The following is a 24,173-nucleotide window of genomic DNA, read 5'->3' on the forward strand; positions in this document are numbered from 1 at the left end:
TGACCCCTGTCTGGGAAAGCAATGTGTGTGTGTGTGTGTGTGAGGGAGAAAGTACGTGTGAGAGCGCAAGAGAGTGTGTGAGTGTGTGTGCGTGAGAGAGAGAATGTGTGTTGTGTGAGAGGGGGGGGGGGGGGAGGCAGAAAGTGTGTGTGCGTGTGGGAGAGAATGTGTGTTGTGTGCGTTTTGATTCCATGTATGTGTGTGTATGTGTGTGTATGTGTGTGTATGTGTGTGTGTATGTGTGTGTATATGTGTGTATATGTGTGTGTATGTGTGTGTATGTGTGTGTGTGTGTGTGTGTGTGTGTATGTGTGTGTATGTGTGTGTATGTGTGTGTATGTGTGTGTATGTGTGTGTATGTGTGTGTGTATGTGTGTGTATGTGTGTGTATGTGTGTGTGTGTGTGTGTGTGTATGTGTGTGTATGTGTGTGTATGTGTGTGTGTGTGTGTGTATGTGTGTATGTGTGTGTGTGTGTATGTGTGTGTGTGTGTGTGTGGCGCCCCAGCACAACTAGGGCTGGCACGATTACCGTATAACAGACCGTTATGAAAATACAGTAACCGCCATAATCGTTAAATAAATACATATTCACACCCCTTGACTTTATCCACATTTTTTGTGTTACAAAATCAGATTAATAAAAAGCATGAGTTGGCGCACAACCATTATTTAGTGTAGAGGTGCTGACTAACGCCGAATAAACTGTAAGAATAAACAAAGAGTCACAAACTCTAAAAAACATATTTTAATGGTTTCGTGTTCTTTGCAAGGCAGGTTTTACACACACAACACAAGTCCAAGTAAAGGGTTAAACCAGTTTATTATGATCAGGCTTTGGCAGTGTTCTTGACAAATCATACCCAAAACAAACGAAGTAAATACTTCGCTACCCGTGGAAGGTCCTCCTAGCTTTTTCTTTGAGGGAGTTCAACCCTTCTTGTAAGTCTATTTTCCTTTCTTCTTTTAAAGCCTCCTTTTCCTTCCGTACGCTCTGCTCCTCCCATAGCCTCCGTTTCCTTCCGTACGCTCTGCTCCTCCCATAGCCTCCTTTTCCTTCCGTACGCTCTGCTCCTCCCATAGCCTCCTTTTCCTTCCGTACGCTCTGCTCCTCCCATAGCCTCCTTTTCCTTCCGTACGCTCTGCTCCTCCCATAGCCTCCTTTTCCTTCCGTACGCTCTGCTCCTCCCATAGCCTCCTTTTCCTTCCGTACGCTCTGCTTCTCCCATAGCCTCCTTTTCCTTCCGTACGCTCTGCTCCTCCCATAGCCTCCTTTTCCTTCCGTACGCTCTGCTCCTCCCATAGCCTCCTTTTCCTTCCGTACGCTCTGCTCCTCCCATAGCCTCCTTTTCCTTCCGTACGCTCTGCTCCTCCCATAGCCTCCTACTCCTTCACCTGCCGGGGTCAAGACAAAGACAAAGAAAGAAACCCAGGGTGTGGTTAAAGTAGAGAGACTGATTGGTTTCACCGGTCTGCAGTTTGGCTCTGATTATAACTGGAGACAGGTGTGGCTGTTCTGCTGCAGTCTAGAAGTTTCCCCGGAGCTGTCCGTGGTCCTGCCTCTAGGGGGAATACTTCGCATTGCTGTCCGTGGTCCTGGCAGCCAAAAATACAAAGAAACCTTGCAGGCACATAACGTCCATCCACAACACAACCCCTGAAACCGCTACAATATAAACTCCCAGTAATCTATTGGATAAACCACCAACGTTTCGGCATCACTGTGCCTTCTTCAGGAAGTATTGGTGGTTTACCAAATAATAAATTACTGGGAATTTATATATAGACTGTCTCTCTTTACAAAGTCGGATTAAAATCGATTGAATTGTCATTTTTGTGAACGATCTACACAAAATACTCTAATGTCAAAGTGGACGTTTTATTTTTTATGTATGGAAAATGAAACACTAATATCTATTGATTAGATAATTATTCAACCCCCTGAGTCAATACATGTTAGAATCACCTTTGGCAGTGATTACAGCTTTGAGTCTTTCTGGGTAAGTCTCTAAGAGCTTTGCAAACCTGGATTGTACATTCATTTCCCATTATTCTTTTAAAAAAATATTGAAGCCCTGTCAAGTTGGTTGTTGAACATTGCTGGACAACCATTTTCAAGTCTTGCCGTAGATTTTCAAGCCAATTTAATTCAAAACTGTAACTAGGCCACTCAGGAACATTCAATGTCATCTTGGTAAGCAACTCCAGTGTATATTTGGCCTTGTGTTTTAGGTAATTGTCCTGCTGAAAGGTGAATCTGTCTCCCAGTGTCTGTTGGAAAGCAGACTGAACAAAGTTTTCCTCTAGGATTTTGCCTGTGCTTAGCTCCATTCAGTTTCTTTTTTATCCTGGAAAAACTCCCCAGTCCTTAACGATTACAAGCATACCCATAACATGATGCAGCCACCACCATGCTTGAAAATATGAAGAGTGGTACTTAGGGATGTGTTGTGTTGGATTTGCCCCAAACATAGCGCTTTGTATTCAGGACATAAATTACATTTCTTTGCCACATTTTTTGCAGTTTTACTTTAGTGCCTTGTTGCAAACAGAATGCATGTTTTGAAATGTTTTTATTCTGTACAGGCTTCCTTCTTTTCACTCTGTCATTTAGGTTAGTATTGTGGAGTAACTACAATGTTGTTGATCCATCCTCATCAATCTACAGACAATACCCCATAATGACAAAGCAAAAACAGATTTTTAGAAATGTTTGCTAATTTATTAAAAATAAGAAGCTGAAATATCACATTTACATAAGTATTCAGACCCTTTACTCAGTACTTTGTTGAATCGCCTTTGCCAGTGATTACATGGGTATTGCGCTAGAAGCTTGGCACACCTGTATTTGGGGAGTTTCTCCCATTCTTCTCTGCAGATCCTCTCAAGCTCTGTCAGGTTGGATGGGGAGCGTCGCTCCACAGCTATTTTCAGGTCTCTCCAGAGATGTTAGATTGGGTTCAAGTCCGGGCTCTGGCTAGGCCACTCAAGCACATTCAGAGACTTGTCACGAAGCCACTCCTACGTTGTCTTGGCTGTGTGCTTAGGGTCGTTGTCCTATTGGAAGGTGAACCTTTGCCCCAGTCTGAGGTCCTGAGTGCTCTGGAGTAGGTTTTAATCAAGGATCTCTCTGTACTTTGCTCCGTTAATCTTTGCCCTCGATCCTGATTAGTCTCCCAGTTCCTGCCGCTGAAAAACATCCCCACAGCATGATGCTGCCACCTCCATTATTCACCCTAGGGATGGTGCCAAATTTCTTCCAGATGTGATGCTTGGCATTCAGGCTAAAGAGTTCAATCTTGGTTTCATCAGACCAGATAATCTTGTTTCTCATGGTCTGAGAGTCTTTAGGTGCCTTTTGGCAAACTCCAAGCGGGCTGTCATGTGCCTTTTACTAAGGAGTGGCTTCCGTCTCGTCACTCTACCATAAAGGCCTGATTGGTGGAGTTCTGCACAGATGGTTGTCCTTCTGGAAGGTTCTCCCATCTTCACAGAGGAACTCTGGAGCTCTGTCAGAGTGACCATCGGGTTCTTGGTCACCTCCCTAACCAAGGCCCTTCTCCCCCGATTGCTCAGTTTGGCCGGGCGACTAGCTCTAGGAAGAGTCTTGGTGGTTCCAAACTTCTTCCATTTAAGAATGATGGAGGCCACTGTGTTCTTGGGGACCTTCAATGATGCAGACATTTTTTGGTGCCCTTCCCCAGGTCTGTGCCTCGACACAATCCTGTCTCGGAGCTCTATGGACAATTCCTTCAACCTCATGGCTTGGTATTTGCTCTGACATGCACTATCAACTGTGGGACCTTATATAGGCAGGTATGTGCCTTTCCAAATCATGTCCAATCAATTGAATTTACCACAGGTGGACCCCAATGAAGTTGTAGAAACATCTCAAGGATGATCAATGGAAACAGGATGCACCTGAGCTCAATTTTGAGTCTCATAGCAAATGTTCAGAATACTTATGTAAATAACGTATTTATGTTTTGTCATTATGGGGTATTGTGTGTAGATTGCTGAGGATTTTATTTTATTTAATCCATTTTAGAATAAAGCTGTAACGTAACAAAATGTGGAAGAAGTCAAGGGGTCTGAATACTTTCCGAAGGCACAGTATATATGTGTGTGTGTGTGTGTGTGTGTGTGTGTGTGTGTGTGTATATGTGTATATATATGTTAACTGATACAGTGGAATGTATTTTCTGTAATTTCAGTTGAGTTGAGTCAACAAATCACAGTACTCTTCCTGCTTTTACTTCCTGCTCTGCTCCTATGAGTACAGTCCACCCATTATGCCATCATTGACTTGAACGGGGATGCCTGTTCTATTCATTCTATTTCTATTGCAGCACATACAGTCAGGAGCGGAGAAAATGTGGGCCTTAAAAAAAAAAAAAAAAGCTATTTGAACGGTTATTATCGTGACCACGGTCATTTGGCTGGCCAATAACCGTCATCCAAAATTCCATGACCGTCACAGCCATAACCACAATCCCAGCACACAGGAACATTGAAATCTTTAACACATGTTTTTCTCAATAGGATATTCAACAATGTGCTTTTTGTTCCACTTGTCAAGTCCAACTTCAGTTTTATGGTCTCTGGATTTGGCAGAATTTCTTTGGAAAATATTTAAGTTTGCAGTAATTGGAACTCTAAGAGAAACTGTAAGTCTCCGTGTTTGTTCCTGTGCTTAGAAGTGCTAAGTGGAAGACCAGTATCAGGTGTTTGTTCCTGTGCTTAGAAATGCAAAGTGGAAGACCAGTGTCAGGTGTTTGTTCCTGTGAGGAGAAGTGCTATGTGGAAGACCAGTGTTCAATTTGACACATGTACCTCTGGATTTTAAGCGCTTGTGCAAGTTGAGTGACTGCCATACATTTGTGTAATTTTACTCTCTCTCTCTCTCCCTCTCTCCCTCCTCGTTCTCTCTCTCTCTCTCTCCCTCCTCGTTCTCTCTCTCTCTCTCCCCGCTCTCTCTCTCTCCCTCCCCGCTCTCTCTCTCTCTCTCCCTCCTCGTTCTCTCTCTCCCCGCTCTCTCGCTCTCTCTCTCCCTCCCCGCTCTCTCGCTCTCTCTCTCCCTCCCCGCTCTCTCTCTCTCCCTCCTTGTTCTCTCTCTCTCTCTCTCTCCCCGCTCTCGCTCTCTCTCCCCGCTCTCTCTCACCGCTCTCGCTCTCTCTCCCCGCTCTCGCTCTCCCCCCCCCCCTCTCTCTCTCTCCCTGCTCTCTCTCTCTCTCCCTCTACCCGCTCTCTCTCTCTCTCTCTCTCTCTCTCTCTCTCCCCCGCTCTCCCCTCTCTGTCTCTCGGTCCCAGCTAGCCGGCGGTTAACGACTAGCTGGCTAATGAAATGTGTCTTAATAGCTGTGCTGATGACCTGAAATAGTAGACCCTTGAGAATCTTTATTTACTGTTCTTTAAGAGTGGCTGGCCTGTCCAGTTGAGTTATGACACTGCCATATGGTGACGGTTGACAGGGCGCTAGTTTGTTCCAAGTTGACGTCACGCCCCTTGTATCCATATGCACACATGCTATTATTGTCTTGGTACTGTAGGATGTATTGTTAACCCAATCCTCTGTTTGGCTAGGCCCACGGCTCCAACTCTCCAGAAACTCCTAATCCTTAGATTACGGTAGATCCAATATTGAGTTAAGGGATTAGAATGTGTTAACATAATGCAGTGATGTCTATGAACGTGTTTACGGACAGGTGAGAGTAAAGTATAGATGTCATGTTGTCATTGGATGATACTAGCTAAGCCAATGAATGAAGTCACATTAATTTCTGGTGAATAGCGCAATGTTTGGCCATGCTACATTGGAGGAAGGTCTGTTGTGAAAGGCTATGTCTCTTTCGGTATCAAATACAATGGACCTATGTGTCTGCTATAGTTGGGTAGATTAATGCCATTTTAGGTTAGCATGGCGTGTCTCTTCTAGAGGTTACGTGAGACCATATGTGTGTGTCTCCTGACAAGTAGAAGGACCCTCTCCCTTGTGTTGCATGTGAGGTAATATTTGTCTGTTTCAGGCAAAATGGCGTTTGACCTCTTTTTTTTCTCCCTGATCCCCTCTCACCGCCACATAATCTACACCAACCACCGGAACCCACAACCACACGCAGATCCAGTTCCCCTGCCCATAGGGACCCAGCGTCCCCGGTGTCTCTGTGCGCATGCTTGTGTTGTTAATAAGTTTGTGTGTATGTGTGTGAGATCACATGTTCGTGTACAATGTGTGTGTATGTATGTGTGTCTGACAACTACAGAATGAGAATTACAATGCTTTTTCCTTTAGCTCGCCAGTCAATGACTAGGTCCCAGTTAATTAGTCTGGTATTAGCTGTCTGAGTAGACGTGGTGCTTACTTACTACTGCTACTCTTTGCTTCAGCTCTTTGACGTTGATGTTCTTTTACCTTCTAATAAAGAGGTGTTTTTCAATGATAAAATATTTTGATGTGCTGACTATAGCTTTTCTCTCTGTTATGGTGGTTTATTTATATAAATGGGGAGGAGAATTAGAATGTCATTTTAATAACTTCAATCATTTATATTGTCGTTAACATAAGGAGAACCGGTATACTGTATCAGTTAGAACGCAACAAGGTAACACCAGGGACAACAAACGTAACACGGCAACACCAGGGACAACCAACGCAACACCTGGGACAACAAACGCAACACGGCAACACCAGGGACAACAAACACAACACGGCAACACCAGGGACAACAAACACAACACCAGGGACAACAAACGCAACACGGCAACACCAGGGACAACCAACGCAACATGGCAACACCAGGGACAACAAACGCAACACCAGCGACAACAAATGCAACACCAGGGACAACAAACGCAACACGGCAACACCAGGGACAGCAAACGCAACACCAGGGACAACAAACGCAACACGGCAACACCAGGGACAACCAATGCAACACCAGGGACAACATATGCAACACGGCAACACCAGGGACAACAAACGCAACGTGGCAACACCAGGGACAACAAACAGCAACACCAGGGACAACAAACAGCGCAAGCAACCAACACACATCTCACATGACATCAACAAGAGGTTTCGATTCATCTCGAAATAGAATTCCTTCTTTCCATTCATCTTGCCGCCCACTCACCCAGAATTCTTTGTGGCCCTGCGAGCGCTGAGTTTATAGATTTTCCTGTGAGGTCAGAGATGGCGTGCCACCAGACAACCTCCACACACAGGAAGTTGTCTTTCTAAACGACGGGTCCTGATAAAACCCCACTAAGAGATGTGTCGTCATAAACCCACATTACTTTCAAATTAGACTCAGTGTTTCACACCTTTTGCAAACAGCACCAGAACCAGTTCTACCTGCTATGTCAGCAATACTTAATACATTCAGATGTTTTCATATGCAGCCAGGACATCTTTCTTCAGAAGTTCAGATGGGACATTTTTACTGCAGATGTTTTGCATAGTTTCATATTGGCAGGAGATCTGCTTTAGTTGTGACAGGACTTCAGAGGACTACAGCACACGTTTGCTCTGAAACAAGCTGTTTCCTTCGTGTTGTGAGAGAGAGCGAGCGAGCGGGAGACCTCTTCCATTGTTGAGGTTTTACAAGATAAGCCATGTCCTGACAACTGGTTTCCAGGGTCTATTTTTAGCTCACAGTGCTAAAACCTTACCCCCTTTTGGGTCGTATTCTGACGGGTGTTTTTATTTAACATGTGTCCCCTGGAACCCAGTGTCACCACGGATCACTTCACTTCCTGTCACATGGGTCATTGTAGGGTCAAAACGTCATACACACACAGACACACATACACTCGCGCACTGAGAATGATGTGACACACACACACACTGAAAATATGATATCTGAGAGGAATGGGAATATGATTTTCTGTTTTGTTTTCCTGAATTGCAGCAGGTGGCCTACCCAGAGAGATGTCAGTCTGAAAGTTCCATTGTTCTTTTCCAAGGCTTTTGATAATAACTTAAAACACCTTTCTCAAATTCCGCTCAACTGAAACAAAATAGTAATTACTGTACAAGGCCTTCAGGTTTTTTTTGTAATACCTTGAACAGCGATAAAACATGAACCTTCATCACCATCTCTTTCCTCTGGTGGACAACATGACATGTCTTTGCTGTGAGGAGAAGTGGTGAGGGAGTTGGACATGAGACCAGAGCAATGGTTGTTGTCACACTGACGCAATAGTGAATGCACTTAGCTAGAAGTCGTGCTTAAGATATCACCAGATAGCCAAATAGATGCTATGTAAATATGTAAATTGCTATGACGGAGGACACCTGCTAAGCAAATAGATTATGTAACCTTTGTAAAAACATCATTTAGGTATGCTAAGCCTCCTTCAAAAAACCTTTGTCTTCATGACAAGTTTCATTTGATTATTTCTGTGATTTTAGCTACATTACTTTGATTATTATGTCAATGATTTACTGAACATATGATATATATATATGTTTTTATCATATCCTAGTTGTGTTCTTGAAACATACAGTATGGAACACTCAACAGCAGTTTTGTCCAATCAAATCTATTTTCCAGTTAAGCGATATTGTCCAATCACGCACCCTTGCCAATAGTTTTGCCAAGTAACATGGGCTTCTTACCCAGTGTCCTCTCACCTGAGCTTAGCCTGGGCTGTGGTCCAATCAAAAGTCTCCGTTAGCGGGCCTCCCGAGTGGCACAGTGGTCTAAGGCAGTGGTTGCCAACCTTTTTTCCTTGGAGCCCCCCCCGCTTGTATCTAAGAAAAGCTGAGCCCCCCCCCACACACACACCAAAATAATAAAGTGATTCATTCCAAATCTTTATTGGCAAAAATGTACATCAATTAATTATTATAGTTTTTCTTTCCTTTTGTCTTTGGTTTGCCCTGGTTATCTTTGTGTATAATTAACTGTAGGCCTATACACACACATTGTTACCAAAATAATAAAAATGATTAATTATCAGCGTAATAAGTGATTAACAGCACCTATATAGCTCTGTCCTAGGTCTCCCTCAGACCAATACACTGAAACGGGGCAGTTTTTACACAGCTGTAATGTATGTGTTATAAAAAATAACAATAAGTAACAATAACAAACAGTAAGTTACAATCAATAACTTTTTCCTTCCTTAAAAAACTAATGGCCACCTTGGGGCCTGCATACCTCTGACCAGGGATGGGATGTCAGGTGTGATGCTAGTGTCAGCCAGCCTAAAGTCCTGGTGGACATGGAGCCTGTTACGGCCTTTTGTTTTTATTGTTCCAAGCGCGCTGAAGGCCGTCTCAGACAGGTACGTAGTGCTGAATGGTAGAATAACTCTTGTAGCTGCGTGATTGGCCAGTGTGGGTGCAACACCGTGTCCTTTGACAATCCAAAACTTTTTGTATCCGTTCTCGTGGAAATATTTATTTGACACAGAATCGGCTTGAAGGTCAGCAAGCTCATCTTCACAGCCGAGGTATTCCACGTCCTCGAGACTGCAAATGTAAGGGTCCATCACCCACGATTCCTTTGATAAGTATTCGTCAACATCGGCAAAACAGGATTTAATTTCCTCCCGAAGCTTGTTCATGTGCATGGTAAACTCAGGGCGTAAAGACGCAGGCACAGTGCCACCAGACTGTTTCATCAACAGTGGAAATTGTTGTAGCTCCCTTTTGACATTTTTCGAACTCTGTACTCCAGTTTCCGCACAAAAGCGTTGAGGGCGTCTTTGCAATGCATGACGTTTGATTCAGGACCCTGCATCCGCTTGTTTGTCTCATTGTAGAGAGTGAATGTATCCGCTAGGTATGCCGTTTTGATCCAAAACGCATCAGTCAGCTGTTTGCACAGTGGTCGATTGTGATCTTGCAAGAATTCCTTTTATTTTTTCCTGCAGTTCCATAAAACGCACTTGTCCAGTGACAACCAGCGTACCTCTGTGTGTAACAGCAGTGTTTGATGCGCTTCATCCTCACACAGCTGGGCAAACAGTCACTTGTTAGTAGGGCGAGCCTTAATGAAGTTTACAACTTTAACAACAGTTGCCAGGGTGTTACTAAGGCCTTCCGAAAGTTCTTTACTGGCCAATGCTTGGCGATGTAGCATGCAGTGGAAAATTGCGAACCCCGGGGCTTTTTCCTTCAATCGGCTGTTAAATCCCTTGTTTTTGCCCATCAACGCTGCAGCCCCATCAGTGCAGCATGCAACAATATTCTCGTAGGGCAGGTTGTTGGACGAGAGATATGAGTCCATAGCTATAAAAATATATTGGCCTGTTGTTGTTGTGGCTAGATTGGTAGACATAGCAATGTCTTGTTTCAAGTCATCACCGTCAATATATTGTACATAAACGATGAGCACGGATTCGTCTGACACTGTTGTTGTTTCATCCAACTGAATGGCAAAGGGAACATTCCGAAGCTTCTCGTGCAGCTGGTTTTGACAATCCCCAGCCATTTGATCAAGTCTGTCTTTGACAGTGTTGTCAGAGAGTGGGACCACACAGCATCTCTACAATTTTCAGGCAGGCGGGTTTGATTAGCTGCTCTCCAATATTGTGCGGCTTTTAGCCTTGGCAATTAATAGCGAACACTCAAATGACGCCTCCGTGGCTCTGTGTAAATCACTGCCTGCTCTTTCAAATGCTTTTCTGATGTCTGTGGATCTTTTTAATAGTGCCAACTTATTCTTCCTCTCAAATAAATCCTGACCTTCACCAATAGTCTCCTGGTGTTTTGTTTCCTGGTGTCGTTGCATTTTGCTTGGCTTCATGCTGTCATTAGCTATCTTCTCGCCACAAATGACACATTCTGGCCGAGTCCTGTCCTGTCCTTCAATAAAACCAAAGTTAAGATAACTCTCGAGATGTAGCCTTACTTTCTTTTTTGATGATGAGTCATCGGCACTTTTACGTTTCTTAGACATGTTGTTTTATTCATAAAATAGTGATGCTCTGACTGCAGGAAAAACCAGCTGCTAGCTGAAACTGATTGAGCGGGAGGGTCATTGACGTGCACAATCTTTTTTTCGGGGAATTACCGCTTTTACGTTTCTCTGACATTATTATTATTTTTTAGATTGGCCTTGGCATTGCAAGCATATGATCTTTAATAACACGTACGGTGTACGGTGTTTCCTCCGACACATTGGTGCGGCTGTCTTCCGGGTTAAGTGGGCATTGTGTCAAGAAGCAGTGCGGCTCGGCTGGGTTGTGTTTCGGAGGACGCACGGCTCTCGACCTTCGCCTCTCCGGAGTCCGTACGGGAGTTGCAGCGATGGGACAAGACTTTAACTACCAATTGGAACTCACGAAATTGGGGAGAAAAAGGGGTCAAAAAAAAAAAAAAAAAGTATCCGTTAGCAACAAGCAGCAACGCTAAAGCTAACGTGTCATGTCTTGTTTCAGTAAACAGATCCTACATAAAGAACACATCTTACCCTGCCTACGCAGTCTATACTTACTTTGAACTGTAACTGTCTAACCTAAGCAATATGTTACTAATGGTATGCATTTTATTTTGTAAATATTGTTGGTATTTTACCCCCCCCCCCCCCCTTTTCTCCCCAATTTCGATCTTGTCTTATCGCTGCAATTGAGAGAAGATGGAGTCATGCGTCCTCTGAAACATGACCCGCCTAACCGTGCTCCTTAACACCCGCCAGCTTAACCCGGAAGCCAGCTGCACAAATGTGTCGGAGGAAACACCGTTCAACTGGCGACCGGGGTCAGCCTGCAGGCACCCGGCCCGCCACAAGGAGTCGCTAGGTTGTGATGAGCCAAGTAAAGGCCCCCCCCCCCCGGACGACGCTGAGCCAATTGTGCGCCGTCCTATGGGACTCCCGGCCACGGCCAGTTGTGGCACAGCCCGGGAATGAACCCGGGTCTGTAGTAACGATGCGACGCAGTGCCTTATAATAATAATAATAATATGCCATTTAGCAGACGCTTTTATCCAAAGCGACTTACAGTCATGCGTGCATACATTTTTTTTTTTGTGTATGGGTGGTCCCGGGGATCGAACCCACTACCTTGGCGTTACAAGCGCCGTGCTCTACCAGCTGAGCTACATAACACGTACGGTGTACGGTGTACGGTGTTTCCTCCGACACATTGACCGCTGCGCCACTCGGGAGGCCCCATTTGACCTTTATTTTAACAGGGAGTCGCATTGAGACCAAGGTCTCGTCTGCAAGGAGTCCTGCGTCTTACAAATATTACACAACAAATTACACATTGGAAATACATAAACAAATACATTTTTTTTTTGAAATAAGCACACTCATGAAAAACAATCACATTCCTCAGCAAAGAGGTACTCAATCAACACTCTGAACTACTGAAAGGCACCAATACATTCATATGTAGGGAACTCTGAAGATTGCACCCGATGTATGGAACAAAGAAACTGAAAGTAAACAGTGGAAATGCCCAGATATTTGTAAGCAGGGACATGATCAATGTGGGCACCATCCAAGGTACATATGCTTAAATCATTAGATACATTTTTGTGTGCTCTAGAAAACATCTTCTTTGTTTTACCCGCATTCAATACTAATTTAAGGTCAAAGGTTTCCTGTAAAACAATGAAAGCAGACTGGAATACGCAACAGTATCGTCCACACACAGGTGCAGGGTAATGTTTTTGACAGACAAGCCAATATTGTTAATGTATACAGTAAAAAAGTACTGGACCCAGAACTGATCCCTCTGTGACACCTTTTATTAAATTCAGAAAACTTGATTGAACACCATCTGTAGACATGCATTGAGTTCTATCTGTCAAGTAGTTTCTAAACCAGGTGCATGCAGCCTGGTCTAGGCCAATTGAAGAAAGCCTCTGAATTAGCAATGAGTGATCAACAGTATCGAAGTCCTTTTGACAGGTCAATGAAGAGGGCAGCACCATGTTGCCTTTTTATCCATACAGTTAACCACATCATTTATAACAAGGGATGCAGCAGAGATAGTGCTATGACCTGGTCGAACACCAGACTGATGAACATTCAGAATACAATTCATAGATGAGAAAGATCTTAGCTGAGAATGAATCAAGATTTCTACATTGAACAGAGATATAAATGCAACAATTTCAAATATTTGTTACAGTTCATATAAGGAAATTGGTCAATTGAAATGAATTCATTAAGCCCTGATCTATGGATTTCACATGACTGGGTGTGGATCAGAACAGTGGCCATCGAAAGTGAGCATTTGCCCACTGAAGTTGGTTACGACGCCGAACTGCAGCCAGGTCAAGACCCTGGTGAGGACAACGAGCACGCAGATGAGCTTCTCTGAGACGGTTTCTGACAGTTTGTGCAGAAATTCTTCGGTTGTGCAAACCCACAGTTTCAGCAGCTGTCCAGGTGGCTGGTGAAGAAGCAGATTGTGGAACAAATTTAAGAGAAATAAGCTTTTTGTGCATATGGAACATTTCTGGGATCTTTTATTTCAGCTCATGAAACATGGGACCAACACTTTACGTTTTATATTTTTGTTCAATATAATATTTTAGCTACGCAAGAAAGTTTTGCAATAGGGCGATAGTCGTCTAGGTCACAAGGTTCACCACCTTTTGTGAAGTGGGAGTACAAGAGCTGCCTTCCGAATGAGAATGGATAGATGGATGGACCTTAATCGTTACTTTGATGCAGTGTTTACGTTTGTGTGTGTGTGTGCGTGCGTGTGTTTTGTTCAACAGATAATTCCTTACTCACTGTATCCAGTGGAATATTGTTTAAAGAGAGAGAGTCTCATTCTATAGATCCCAGCTGGTTTGACACTGCACTCAGTAGCCTGTCTGTCCTGACTAACACAGTCTGGTTTAGAGTAATGACTGGTCCATGTACAGTATACACTACATAATCAGCTGTGTCTAGGTTGTCAGCTGTGCATGTGTCTGCTCACAGTCGTGCACAGTGTGTGTGTGTGTGTGTGTGTGTGTGTGCACTTTTGTGCGGTTATAGCCGATACGTAGGCATGCTTTTGTGAGTGTGTGTTCCATTGGCGTGTATGGAGAATGTGTGTGGCACTCGTACAGACAGTTTGTCTCAGGCCCAGCTCACACTGTCCTTTAGAAAGGGAAAGGCTGTACCGTTGGACTTATTTGCTGTAGGATTCTCTAAAACACAAATGAAAACAACGTGGCCTCTTAGGATGTGAGTGGAATATCAACGGCATACAGTAAAATGGAAACATTGCTGGGAGAGGGTATCCCAGGTGATGTTTTTGACAGGATGCGATAATGCCTTGCATACCATGCTTAAATCCAATGACACAGTCCGTGCTGTCTGACGCCGTTAAATGTACAGTCTTCAATAGAATTTCTAGAATGAAGTTTGAAAATTGCAGACACTCATATTTGCGACTTGGAGTGACGTGACCTTGTGGTAATGCAATATTCACCCATTCAATCTGCATAGCGCAGCGTTTTTAAAAACAGATGTCAAGTAGATGATATGTAAATGATGAATTATGTAAATCTGTCTGGATGTTAATATCCGTCAACGTCTTGCCAAATGTATGTTTATAGATGTGATTATACCATGGCATTATTGAATACTAATTTCTGATTGGCTTGAAGGGCATTCTAGAGCGTTCATTATTTCCTTATAACGCACGGTATATCTGCACGGTCAAATTCAATGGCTATAGTTCATTCATACATGTTCTATATTTGAGCTGCTTTTGAAAGCAAAAGTCGAATTGAAAACATTAGCATTGTTGAATTAGATTTCCTTATAGCAAGCTAGGACTGATGGTTTGGTTAGCTAAGCTAGCAAGTCTGTTTGTGTTTGGTTACCAAGGCAACTACAGTAGCTATCTAGTAAACTCGCTAGCTACTTCAGTGGATGTTGAACACACTTCTAGTGGCAAATTAACACATTTCTAGCGGAAAATGTGTTAAATTATAGCCATGGTATGAAAGGGATAATCAACTCAGGGCTCTATGCGTTCTCTGTAAAATAATGTAACTCCGTGGAAGGTAAGTTCCACTCCGCTAGCGCGTTGTGGAACACACCTTCTACGTCGTTCATTATTTTACATAGAACGAACAGCCCCTCGTTGATTATCCCTAACTTAATACACAAGACTCGACACCTGCGACCTTTAACCTGAGTATTAACATTTGACCTTTGAACTCTCTCTCCAGACCCTTGTCTGACGGTGATGCCGCCATGCATGGGCGACGCAGACCGTTTCAGCCTGGAGGCCCTCCGGGTCATCCACAAACAGCTGGACGACGACAATGACGGGGGGATTGAGGTCAACGAGAGTGTAGAGGTGAGTAATACTAAAACTGGATTAGTCTATGTATGTGACATTCACTGATCGTTTGTGTTACCAAGTAATTTGTGTCATCAAGTCATCATTGTTCCCTGGTCATTTCTGTTGCCAAGTCAAGTGTGTTCCTTGTTCATTTCTGTTACCAAGTTATTTCTTTTTTTCTGATAGTATTAATTTGAGTGTGCATTGTTAAGGTGGGAATGCTTTGTGGCTTTAAGGGTTGACCTGAACTGGGCCTTAAGGCCTTAAAGCCTTACAGCCTCGTAAACAACCCCAGAAACTCATGGAATAATGTTTGCAAGCCATTATCAGCTTAGGAAGTGGAGAGATAGTGGAGATTGATAATATGTTAGGCCTTTCTCAGTGTGATTAACAGTAAGACCACACTGACCTGGTCTGACCTGTACCCTCTCGTAATCAGCGCCCTCTTAGTTTAATAAAAAAACACATTTATTGTGTGTGTGTGTGTGTGTGCTTACACATTTGTGACCAGGTGAAAGCTATGATCCCTTATTAATGTCACTTGTTAAATCCACTTCGATAAGTGTAGATGAATGGGAGGAGACAGGTTAAAGAAGGATTTTTAATCCTTGAGACATGGATTGTGTATGTGTGCCATTCAGAGGGTGAATGGGAAAAACAAAAGATTGAAGTGCCTTTGAACGGGGTATGGTAGTAGGTGCCAGGCGCACCGCTTTGTGTCAAGAACTGCAGCTCTGCTGGGTTTTTCATGCTCAACAATTTCCTGTGTGTATCAACAATGGTCCACCACCCAAAGGACATCCAGCCAACCTGACACAACTGTGGGACGCGTTGGAGTCAACATGGGCCAGCATCCCTGTGGAACGCTTTCGACACCTTGTAGAGTCCAGGCCCTGACGAATTGTTCTGAGGGCAAAAGGAAGGTGTCCTAATGTTTGGGATACTCAGTGTAGATATTCCCAATAACTTGTTTGGCACGCTTTGTTTGCTTCTTTTATTGTTGATGAAGAAATAGTGTTAGGGTTAAATAGGGTTAAGGGTTAAATAGGGTTAAGGGTTAAATAGGGTTAAGGGTTAAATAGGGTTAAGGGTTAAATAGGGTTAAGGGTTAAATAGGGTTAAGGGTTAAATTGTGTTAAGGGTTAAATAGGGTTAAGGGTTAAATAGTGTTAAGGATTAAATAGGGTTAAGGGTTAAATAGGGTTAAGGGTTAAATAGGGTTAAGGGTTAAATAGGGTTAAGGGTTAAATAGTGTTAAGGGTTAAATAGTGTTAAGGGTTAAATAGGGTTAAGGGTTAAATAGTGTTAAGGGTTAAATAGGGTTAAGGGTTAAATAGGGTTAAGGGTTAAATAGTGTTAAGGGTTAAATAGGGTTAAGGGTTAAATAGGGTTAAGGGTTAAATAGTGTTAAGGGTTAAATAGGGTTAAGGGTTAAATAGGGTTAAGGGTTAAATAGGGTTAAGGGTTAAATAGGGTTAAGGGTTAAATAGGGTTAAGGGTTAAATGCCTTTTTGGGAGTTTGTCAGAAAATTGGTGAGGTAACAGTGTTGACAGTACTGGATGAGGTAACAGTGTTGACAGTGGTGAGGTAACAGTGTTGACAGTGACTGGGTGAGGCAACAGTGTTGACAGTGCAAGTGTTGAGGTAACAGTGTTGACAGTACTGGATGAGGTAACAGTGTTGACAGTACTGGATGAGGTAACAGTGTTGACAGTGACTGGGTGAGGTAACAGTGTTGACAGTGAAAGTGTTGAGGTAACAGGGTTGACAGTTGTGAGGTAAGTGTTGACAGTGAAAGTGGTGAGGTAACAGGGTTGACAGTGGTGATGTAATAGTGTTGACAGTGACAGTGGTGAGGTAAAAGTGTTGACATTAACTGGGTGAGGGTAACAGTGTTGACAGTGCACATGTTTAGGTAACAGGATTGACAGTGGTGAGGTAACAGGGTTGACAGTGACAGTGGTGAGGTAACAGGGTTGACAGTAACAGTGTTGAGGTAACAGGGTTGACAGTGACACTGTTGAGGTAAAAGGGTTGACAGTGACGGGGGTTTCCCCAACGGTTGGGGAAAGGAGGCCACATTGGGGATGTCCTCACCCCCTGTCACACCAATCTTGGCACCCCCCCCCCCCCACCCACAATGTGGGAGTGACACCAGCATTTCCCCTCTACTTCTCTTCCACACACACACACACACACACACACACACACACACACACACACACACACACACACACACACACACATACACACACACACACACACAACCTCCATCTCTCTTCCTGGCAGTGGTGATGTAACGGGGTTGACAGTGACCCCCGACCCACAATGTGACAGTGACACCACCAACGTTTCCCCTCTACTTCTCTGCACACGCACACAGCAAATACTTTGACCGTTCCAGAACATAAAGCTGACAAGTGGCCTTGTTGTCACAAAGGGACAGGGGACATACAGTGGGGGAAAAAAGTATTTAGTCAGCCACCAATTGTGCAAGTTCTCCCACTTAAAAAGATGAGAGAGGCCTGTAATTTTCATCATAGGTACACGTCAACCATGACAGACAAAATGAGAAGAAAAAATAAATTTCGCCAGAAAATCACATTGTAGGATTTTTAATGAATTTATTTGCAAATGATGGTGGGAAATAAGTATTTGGTCAATAACAAAAGTTTCTCAATACTTTGTTATATACCCTTTGTTGGCAATGACACAGGTCAAACGTTTTCTGTAAGTCTTCACAAGGTTTTCACACACTGTTGCTGGTATTTTGGCCATTCCTCCATGCAGATCTCCTCTAGAGCAGTGATGTTTTGGGGCTGTCGCTGGGCAACACGGACTTTCAACTCCCTCCAAAGATTTTCTATGGGGTTGAGATCTGGAGACTGGCTAGGCCACTCCAGGACCTTGAAATGCTTCTTACGAAGCCACTCCTTCGTTGCCCGGGCGGTGTGTTTGGGATCATTGTCATGCTGAAAGACCCAGCCACGTTTCATCTTCAATGCCCTTGCTGATGGAAGGAGATTTTCACTCAAAATCTCACGATACATGGCCCCATTAATTCTTTCCTTTACACGGATCAGTCGTCCTGGTCCCTTTGCAGAAAAACAGCCCCAAAGCATGATGTTTCCACCCCATGCTTCACAGTAGGTATGGTGTTCTTTGGATGCAACTCAGCATTATTTGTCCTCCAAACACGACAAGTTGAGTTTTTACCAAAAAGTTATATTTTGGTTTCATCTGACCATATGACATTCTCCCAATCCTCTTCTGGATCATCCAAATGCACTCTAGCAAACTTCAGACGGGCCTGGACATGTACTGGCTTAAGCAGGGGGACACGTCTGGCACTGCAGGATTTGAGTCCCTGGCGGCGTAGTGTGTTACTGATGGTAGGCTTTGTTACTTTGGTCCCAGCTCTCTGCAGGTCATTCACTAGGTCCCCCCGTGTGGTTCTGGGATTTTTGCTCACCGTTCTTGTGATCATTTTGACCCCACGGGGTGAGATCTTGCGTGGAGCCCCAGATCGAGGGAGATTATCAGTGGTCTTGTATGTCTTCCATTTCCTAATAATTGCTCCCACAGTTGATTTCTTCAAACCAAGCTGCTTACCTATTGCAGATTCAGTCTTCCCAGCCTGGTGCAGGTCTACAATTTTGTTTCTGGTGTCCTTTGACAGCTCTTTGGTCTTGGCCATAGTGGAGTTTGGAGTGTGACTGTTTGAGGTTGTGGACAGGTGTCTTTTATACTGATAACAAGTTCAAACAGGTGCCATTAATACAGGTAACGAGTGGAGGACAGAGGAGCCTCTTAAAGAATAAGTTACAGGTCTATGAGAGCCAGAAATCTTGCTTGTTTGTAAGTGACCAAATACTTATTTTCCACCATAATTTGCAAATAAATTCATAAAAAATCCTACAATGTGATCTTCTGGATTTTTTTTTCTTAATTTGTCTGTCATAGTTGACGTGTACCTATGATGAAAATTACAGGCCTCTCTCATCTTTTTAAGTGGGAGAACTTGCACAATTGGTGGCTGACTAAATACTTTTTTCCCCCCCACTGTAATATGGTGACAGTGACACCAGTAGTGAGGTGGTTCTAGTGAAGGGCTACTGTATAGGGGACCATTACCTGTTGGACTGAGAGAGAGTTGGACCTCAGTCAGCAAAGTTGTACGAGTAGAGTATCTATTTTTATAGACGTGGATTATTCATATTCTGACCAATTTCTCCGAATATTAAGTTACTTTATACCTCCGTTGGAGAGTGTTCTGCTTGCTGAGTGCACGGGGGTTGTTCTGCTTGCTGAGTGCACGGGGGTTGTTCTGCTTGATGAGTGCACGGGGGTTGTTCTGCTTGATGAGTGCATGGGGGTTGTTGATTTGTTTTGATTTCCTGGCTGGTCTCCAGTGTAAATCATAAAGGCTCTGTGGTGCCCTTAACCATGCCTGGAAAGTGTGCGCGCACACGCACACACACACACACACACACACACACACACACACACACACACACACACACACACACACACACACACACACAAACACAAACACAAACACAAACACACACACACACACACACACACACACACATAATTTATTGAGGGAAGGACAGCTCGGTGAGTTGTTGACATGTGGCATTGGTCACAAGCAGAGGATCCATGGCTAGATATTCAGACCTCCTAAAAACACACACACACACACCCCGCTAGCACACTGCCCCCTTGCCCCATCCAGCCCCTTCATCACACACACAGACAGACAGGGGGGCTTCAGTAGCCCCCTTCCTCATCCTCAGAAAGGTGTTTTTGGAAAGAGCTGAGGCCTGTTGCTCAGGAGAGGTGGGTCAGTCTCTGGGGACGGCAGGTGCACTGTACTTCTTGGCCGTGACTCTCCTGTCCGCCAAGGAGTCACTTTACCGGATCAGGTTCCATCTATTTGAAATAGATGGAGGGGTGTGTGTGTGTGTGTGTGTGCGTGTGTCTGTGAGTTGCAGTAATCGATTAGCCCTTGATGGGTCTTGGTTGACATCTTGAGAAAACACAGGTGTGTTTATGTCCACACAGATGTCTTGAGAGCAGTGACGGCCCGATCTATAGAACAGTGAAAGCCTTGGAATGTTCCAGAAGGTTGACAGTGTCCCTGTAGATGGAGTGAGTGAAGCACTGCCCGAACCAAGGACAGTCCAAACATTTCATCACCATCACTTGGAATCAGAGCCGCAGGCCTGGGGGGTTCTTCTTTCAGACTGCTGCACATTTCTCAGTCTGTCTGTGTGTGTGTCAAATTGCCTCTCTCTGTGTGTGTGTGTGTGTGTGTGTGTGTGTTAAATTGCCTCAGTGTGTGTCAAATTGCCTCTGTGCATGTTTGTGTGTGTGTGTCAAATTGCCTCTCTCTGTGTGTGTGTGTGTCAAATTGCCTCTGTGTGTGTGTGTGTGTGTTAAATTGTTTCCATATGGAGACAGTAAACCACCCAATGACTCTTAAACACTAATGCCGATAGTCATTTTATTGTAAAGTGGTTGTCCCACTGGCTATCATAAGATGAATGCACCGATTTGTAAGTCGCTCTGGATAAGAGCGTCTGCTAAATGACGAAAATGTAAATGAAAAATGGAATGTATGGAATGTGTGTGTGTGAGCACATGTATGCAATGCGTGCTGTGTGTGTGTGTGTGTGTGTGTGTGTGTGTGTGTCTGTGTGTGTGTGTGTGTTTGACAATAGTCTGTCATTATCTGGACATGGCTGGATAAGATACACAAGACACAGATATTCAATGACCGTTCAAGCAAACCAAATAAAACGTTCTCATTCGTATCTTAATTAATACGTTTATTATTCCAAAACCCATTAGTACCCTCAGTTGTTATAGTGTAAAAAGTGTTTCAGTTATAATTCTGAATGTCTTGATCGAGAACAAGATTAAGATACACTCTAAATACGGGTCCAGGACAAGACCATGGATAAGACAGGTTGGGGAAATCATGCTGCCAAAGAGATTAGATAGTGGTTTCCACACTCGTTGGTTCTGAACTCTCCTCGTCAATGTCAAATATTAAAGTGCCATGCTCAATGTCCTTTATTATTGCCTTCCACAGACAAACATGGATTTGTAATTTTATGCAACAAGCTTTTTCAAATTCAGCTCACTGTGAACATAGTTTCCTTTTGAAGTCCACTCAACTCACAGAACAACCCTAATGAAGCAGTAGGTGAAGTTTACTTTTTTTTCAATCTATAGACATGATGGAGTTTGTGATCGTTGGTTCTCGTCTGTCGTGGTGACTGACAGACTGAACAACATGGACTGAGACAGAGAAACAGAGCAAGACGGAGACAGAGAGAGGGGGACTGAGATCATAAAACAGATGGAGTATGAGGGAGGGAAGGATAGAGAGAAAAAGATAAATGGATAGAGACAGAGACGGTTGAATAAGAAGATTCAGTAGATACAGTGGGGGGAAAAAAGTATTTAGTCAGCCACCAATTGTGCAAGTTCTCCCACTTAAAAAGATGAGAGAGGCCTGTAATGTTCATCATAGGTACACGTCAACTATGACAGACAAAATGAGAAAAAAATAAAGATTCTCCAGAAAATCACATTGTAGGATTTTTAATGCATTTATTTGCAAATTATGGTGGAAAATAAGTATTTGGTCAATAACAAAAGTTTCTCAATAGTTTGTTATATACCCTTTGTTGGCAATGACACAGGTCAAAAGTTTTCTGTAAGTCTTCACAAGGTTTTCACACACTGTTGCTGGTATTTTGGCCCATTCCTACATGCAGATCTCCTCTAGAGCAGTGATGTTTTGGGGCTGTCGCTGGGCAACACGGACTTTCAACTCCCTCCAAAGATTTTCTATGGGGTTGAGATCTGGAGACTGGCTAGGCCACTCCAGGACCTTGAAATGCTTCTTACGAAGCCACTCCTTCGTTGCCCGGGCGGTGTGTTTGGGATCATTGTCATGCTGAAAGACCCAGCCACGTTTCATCTTCAATGCCCTTGCTGATGGAAGGAGGTTTTCACTCAAAATCTCACGATACATGGCCCCATTCATTCTTTCCTTTACACGGATCAGTCGTCCTGGTCCCTTTGCAGTAAAACAGCCCCAAAGCATGATGTTTCCACCCCCATGCTTCACAGTAGGTATGGTGTTCTTTGGATGCAACTCAGCATTCTTTGTCCTCCAAACACGACGAGTTGAGTTTTTACCAAAAAGTTCTATTTTGGTTTCATCTGACCATATGACATTCTCCCAATCCTCTTCTGGATCATCCAAATGCACTCTAGCAAACTTCAGACGGGCCTGGACATGTACTGGCTTAAGCAGGGGGACACGTCTGGCACTGCAGGATTTGAGTCCCTGGCGGCGTAGTGTGTTACTGATGATAGGCTTTGTTACTTTGGTCCCAGCTCTCTGCAGGTCATTCACTAGGTCCCCCCGTGTGGTTCTGGGATTTTTGCTCACCGTTCTTGTGATCATTTTGACCCCACGGGGTGAGATCTTGCGTGGAGCCCCAGATCGAGGGAGATTATCAGTGGTCTTGTATGTCTTCCATTTCCTAATAATTGCTCCCACAGTTGATTTCTTCAAACCAAGCTGCTTACCTATTGCAGATTCAGTCTTCCCAGCCTGGTGCAGGTCTACAATTTTGTTTCTGGTGTCCTTTGACAGCTCTTTGGTCTTGGCCATAGTGGAGTTTGGAGTGTGACTGTTTGAGGTTGTGGACAGGTGTCTTTTATACTGATACAAGTTCAAATAGGTGCCATTAATACAGGTAACGAGTGGCGGACAGAGGAGCCTCTTAAAGAAGAAGTTACAGGTCTGTGAGAGCCAGAAATCTTGCTTGTTTGTAGGTGACCAAATACTAATTTTCCACCATAATGTGCAAATAAATTCATTAAAAATCCTACAATGTGATTTTCTGGAGAAAAAAAATCTCAATTTGTCTGTCATAGTTGACGTGTACCTATGATGAAAATTACAGGCCTCTCTCATCTTTTTAAGTGGGAGAACTTGCACAATTGGTGGCTGACTAAATACTTTTTTCCCCCCACTGTATAAGCAGTAGCAGTAGTAGTGGTAGGAGAAGTAGTAGTAGTAGTAGTAGTAGTAGTAGTAGTAGTGGTAGTAGTAGTAGTAGTAGTAGTAGTAGTGGTAGTAGAAGCAGTAGTTGTAGTAGTAGTAGTAGTAGTAGTAGTAGTAATGGTAGTGGTAGTGGTAGTGGTAGTAGTAGCAGTAGTAGTAGTAGTAGTAGTAGTAGTAGTAGTAGTAGTAGTAGTAGTAGTAGTAGTAGTAGCAGTAGTAGAAGCAGTAGTTGTTGTATTAGTTATAGTAGCAACAGTAGTAGCAGCAGCAGAAGAAGAAGATTACAGTAGTTCTGAGTAAGTTGTTAGAAAGGGCAGGAGAGGCTCATGGGAAGACTCCTTCGACCCAACTGGAATCCAACTCAGACAACCAGCCCCTTTGTATTGTGTGCGTGCGTCCTGTCCATTTGAGATAATGTCCTGGTCATATGTTAGGTGACTCAGCTATTTTCAAAAAAAACAACATCAATAGCAAACAAACAGAAGTTGTGTAACTTGTCAATGTGTTTGTTAACAAATAAACGTCCACTTATTAACTTTGTCATTGTGTGTAGCTCAGTTGGTAGAGCATGGCGCTTGCAACGCCAGGGTTGTGGGTTCGATTCCCACGGGGGGGCCAGTATAAAAAAAAAAAAACGTATGCACTCACTAAATGACTAAAATGTAAATGTGAAATAAATAAATGTTGTATATGTTTGTAAATTAAAAGTCCCATGCATGCACCAGGTACTTCCTCCATAACAAGTTTGTTAATGCGTCAACATAGCCCCTACACCCGTAGTTCCCAAACACCTGGAGTTACCTGCCTGACGACTCATCCTGAA

The 24,173-nt window shown here is 43.6% G+C and overlaps 1 protein-coding gene across 3 annotated transcripts in view; it reads left to right on the forward strand.

The window, feature by feature from the left end:
• stim2b (stromal interaction molecule 2b) overlaps positions 1-24,173 on the forward strand; it is an 84,976-nt gene that overhangs the window by 43,824 nt on the left and 16,979 nt on the right. For all 3 annotated transcript variants that reach the window (XM_084165661.1, XM_084165662.1, XM_084165663.1), the window contains exon 2: positions 15,139-15,269. In XM_084165661.1, the coding sequence (XP_084021787.1) occupies positions 15,139-15,269 (131 nt within the window). The remainder of the gene's footprint in view (positions 1-15,138; positions 15,270-24,173) is intronic.

This window comes from Coregonus lavaretus, assembly GCF_964263955.1.
Source record: "Coregonus lavaretus genome assembly, chromosome: 7".
In the NCBI taxonomy this organism is placed as follows: Eukaryota; Metazoa; Chordata; class Actinopteri; order Salmoniformes; family Salmonidae; genus Coregonus; species Coregonus lavaretus.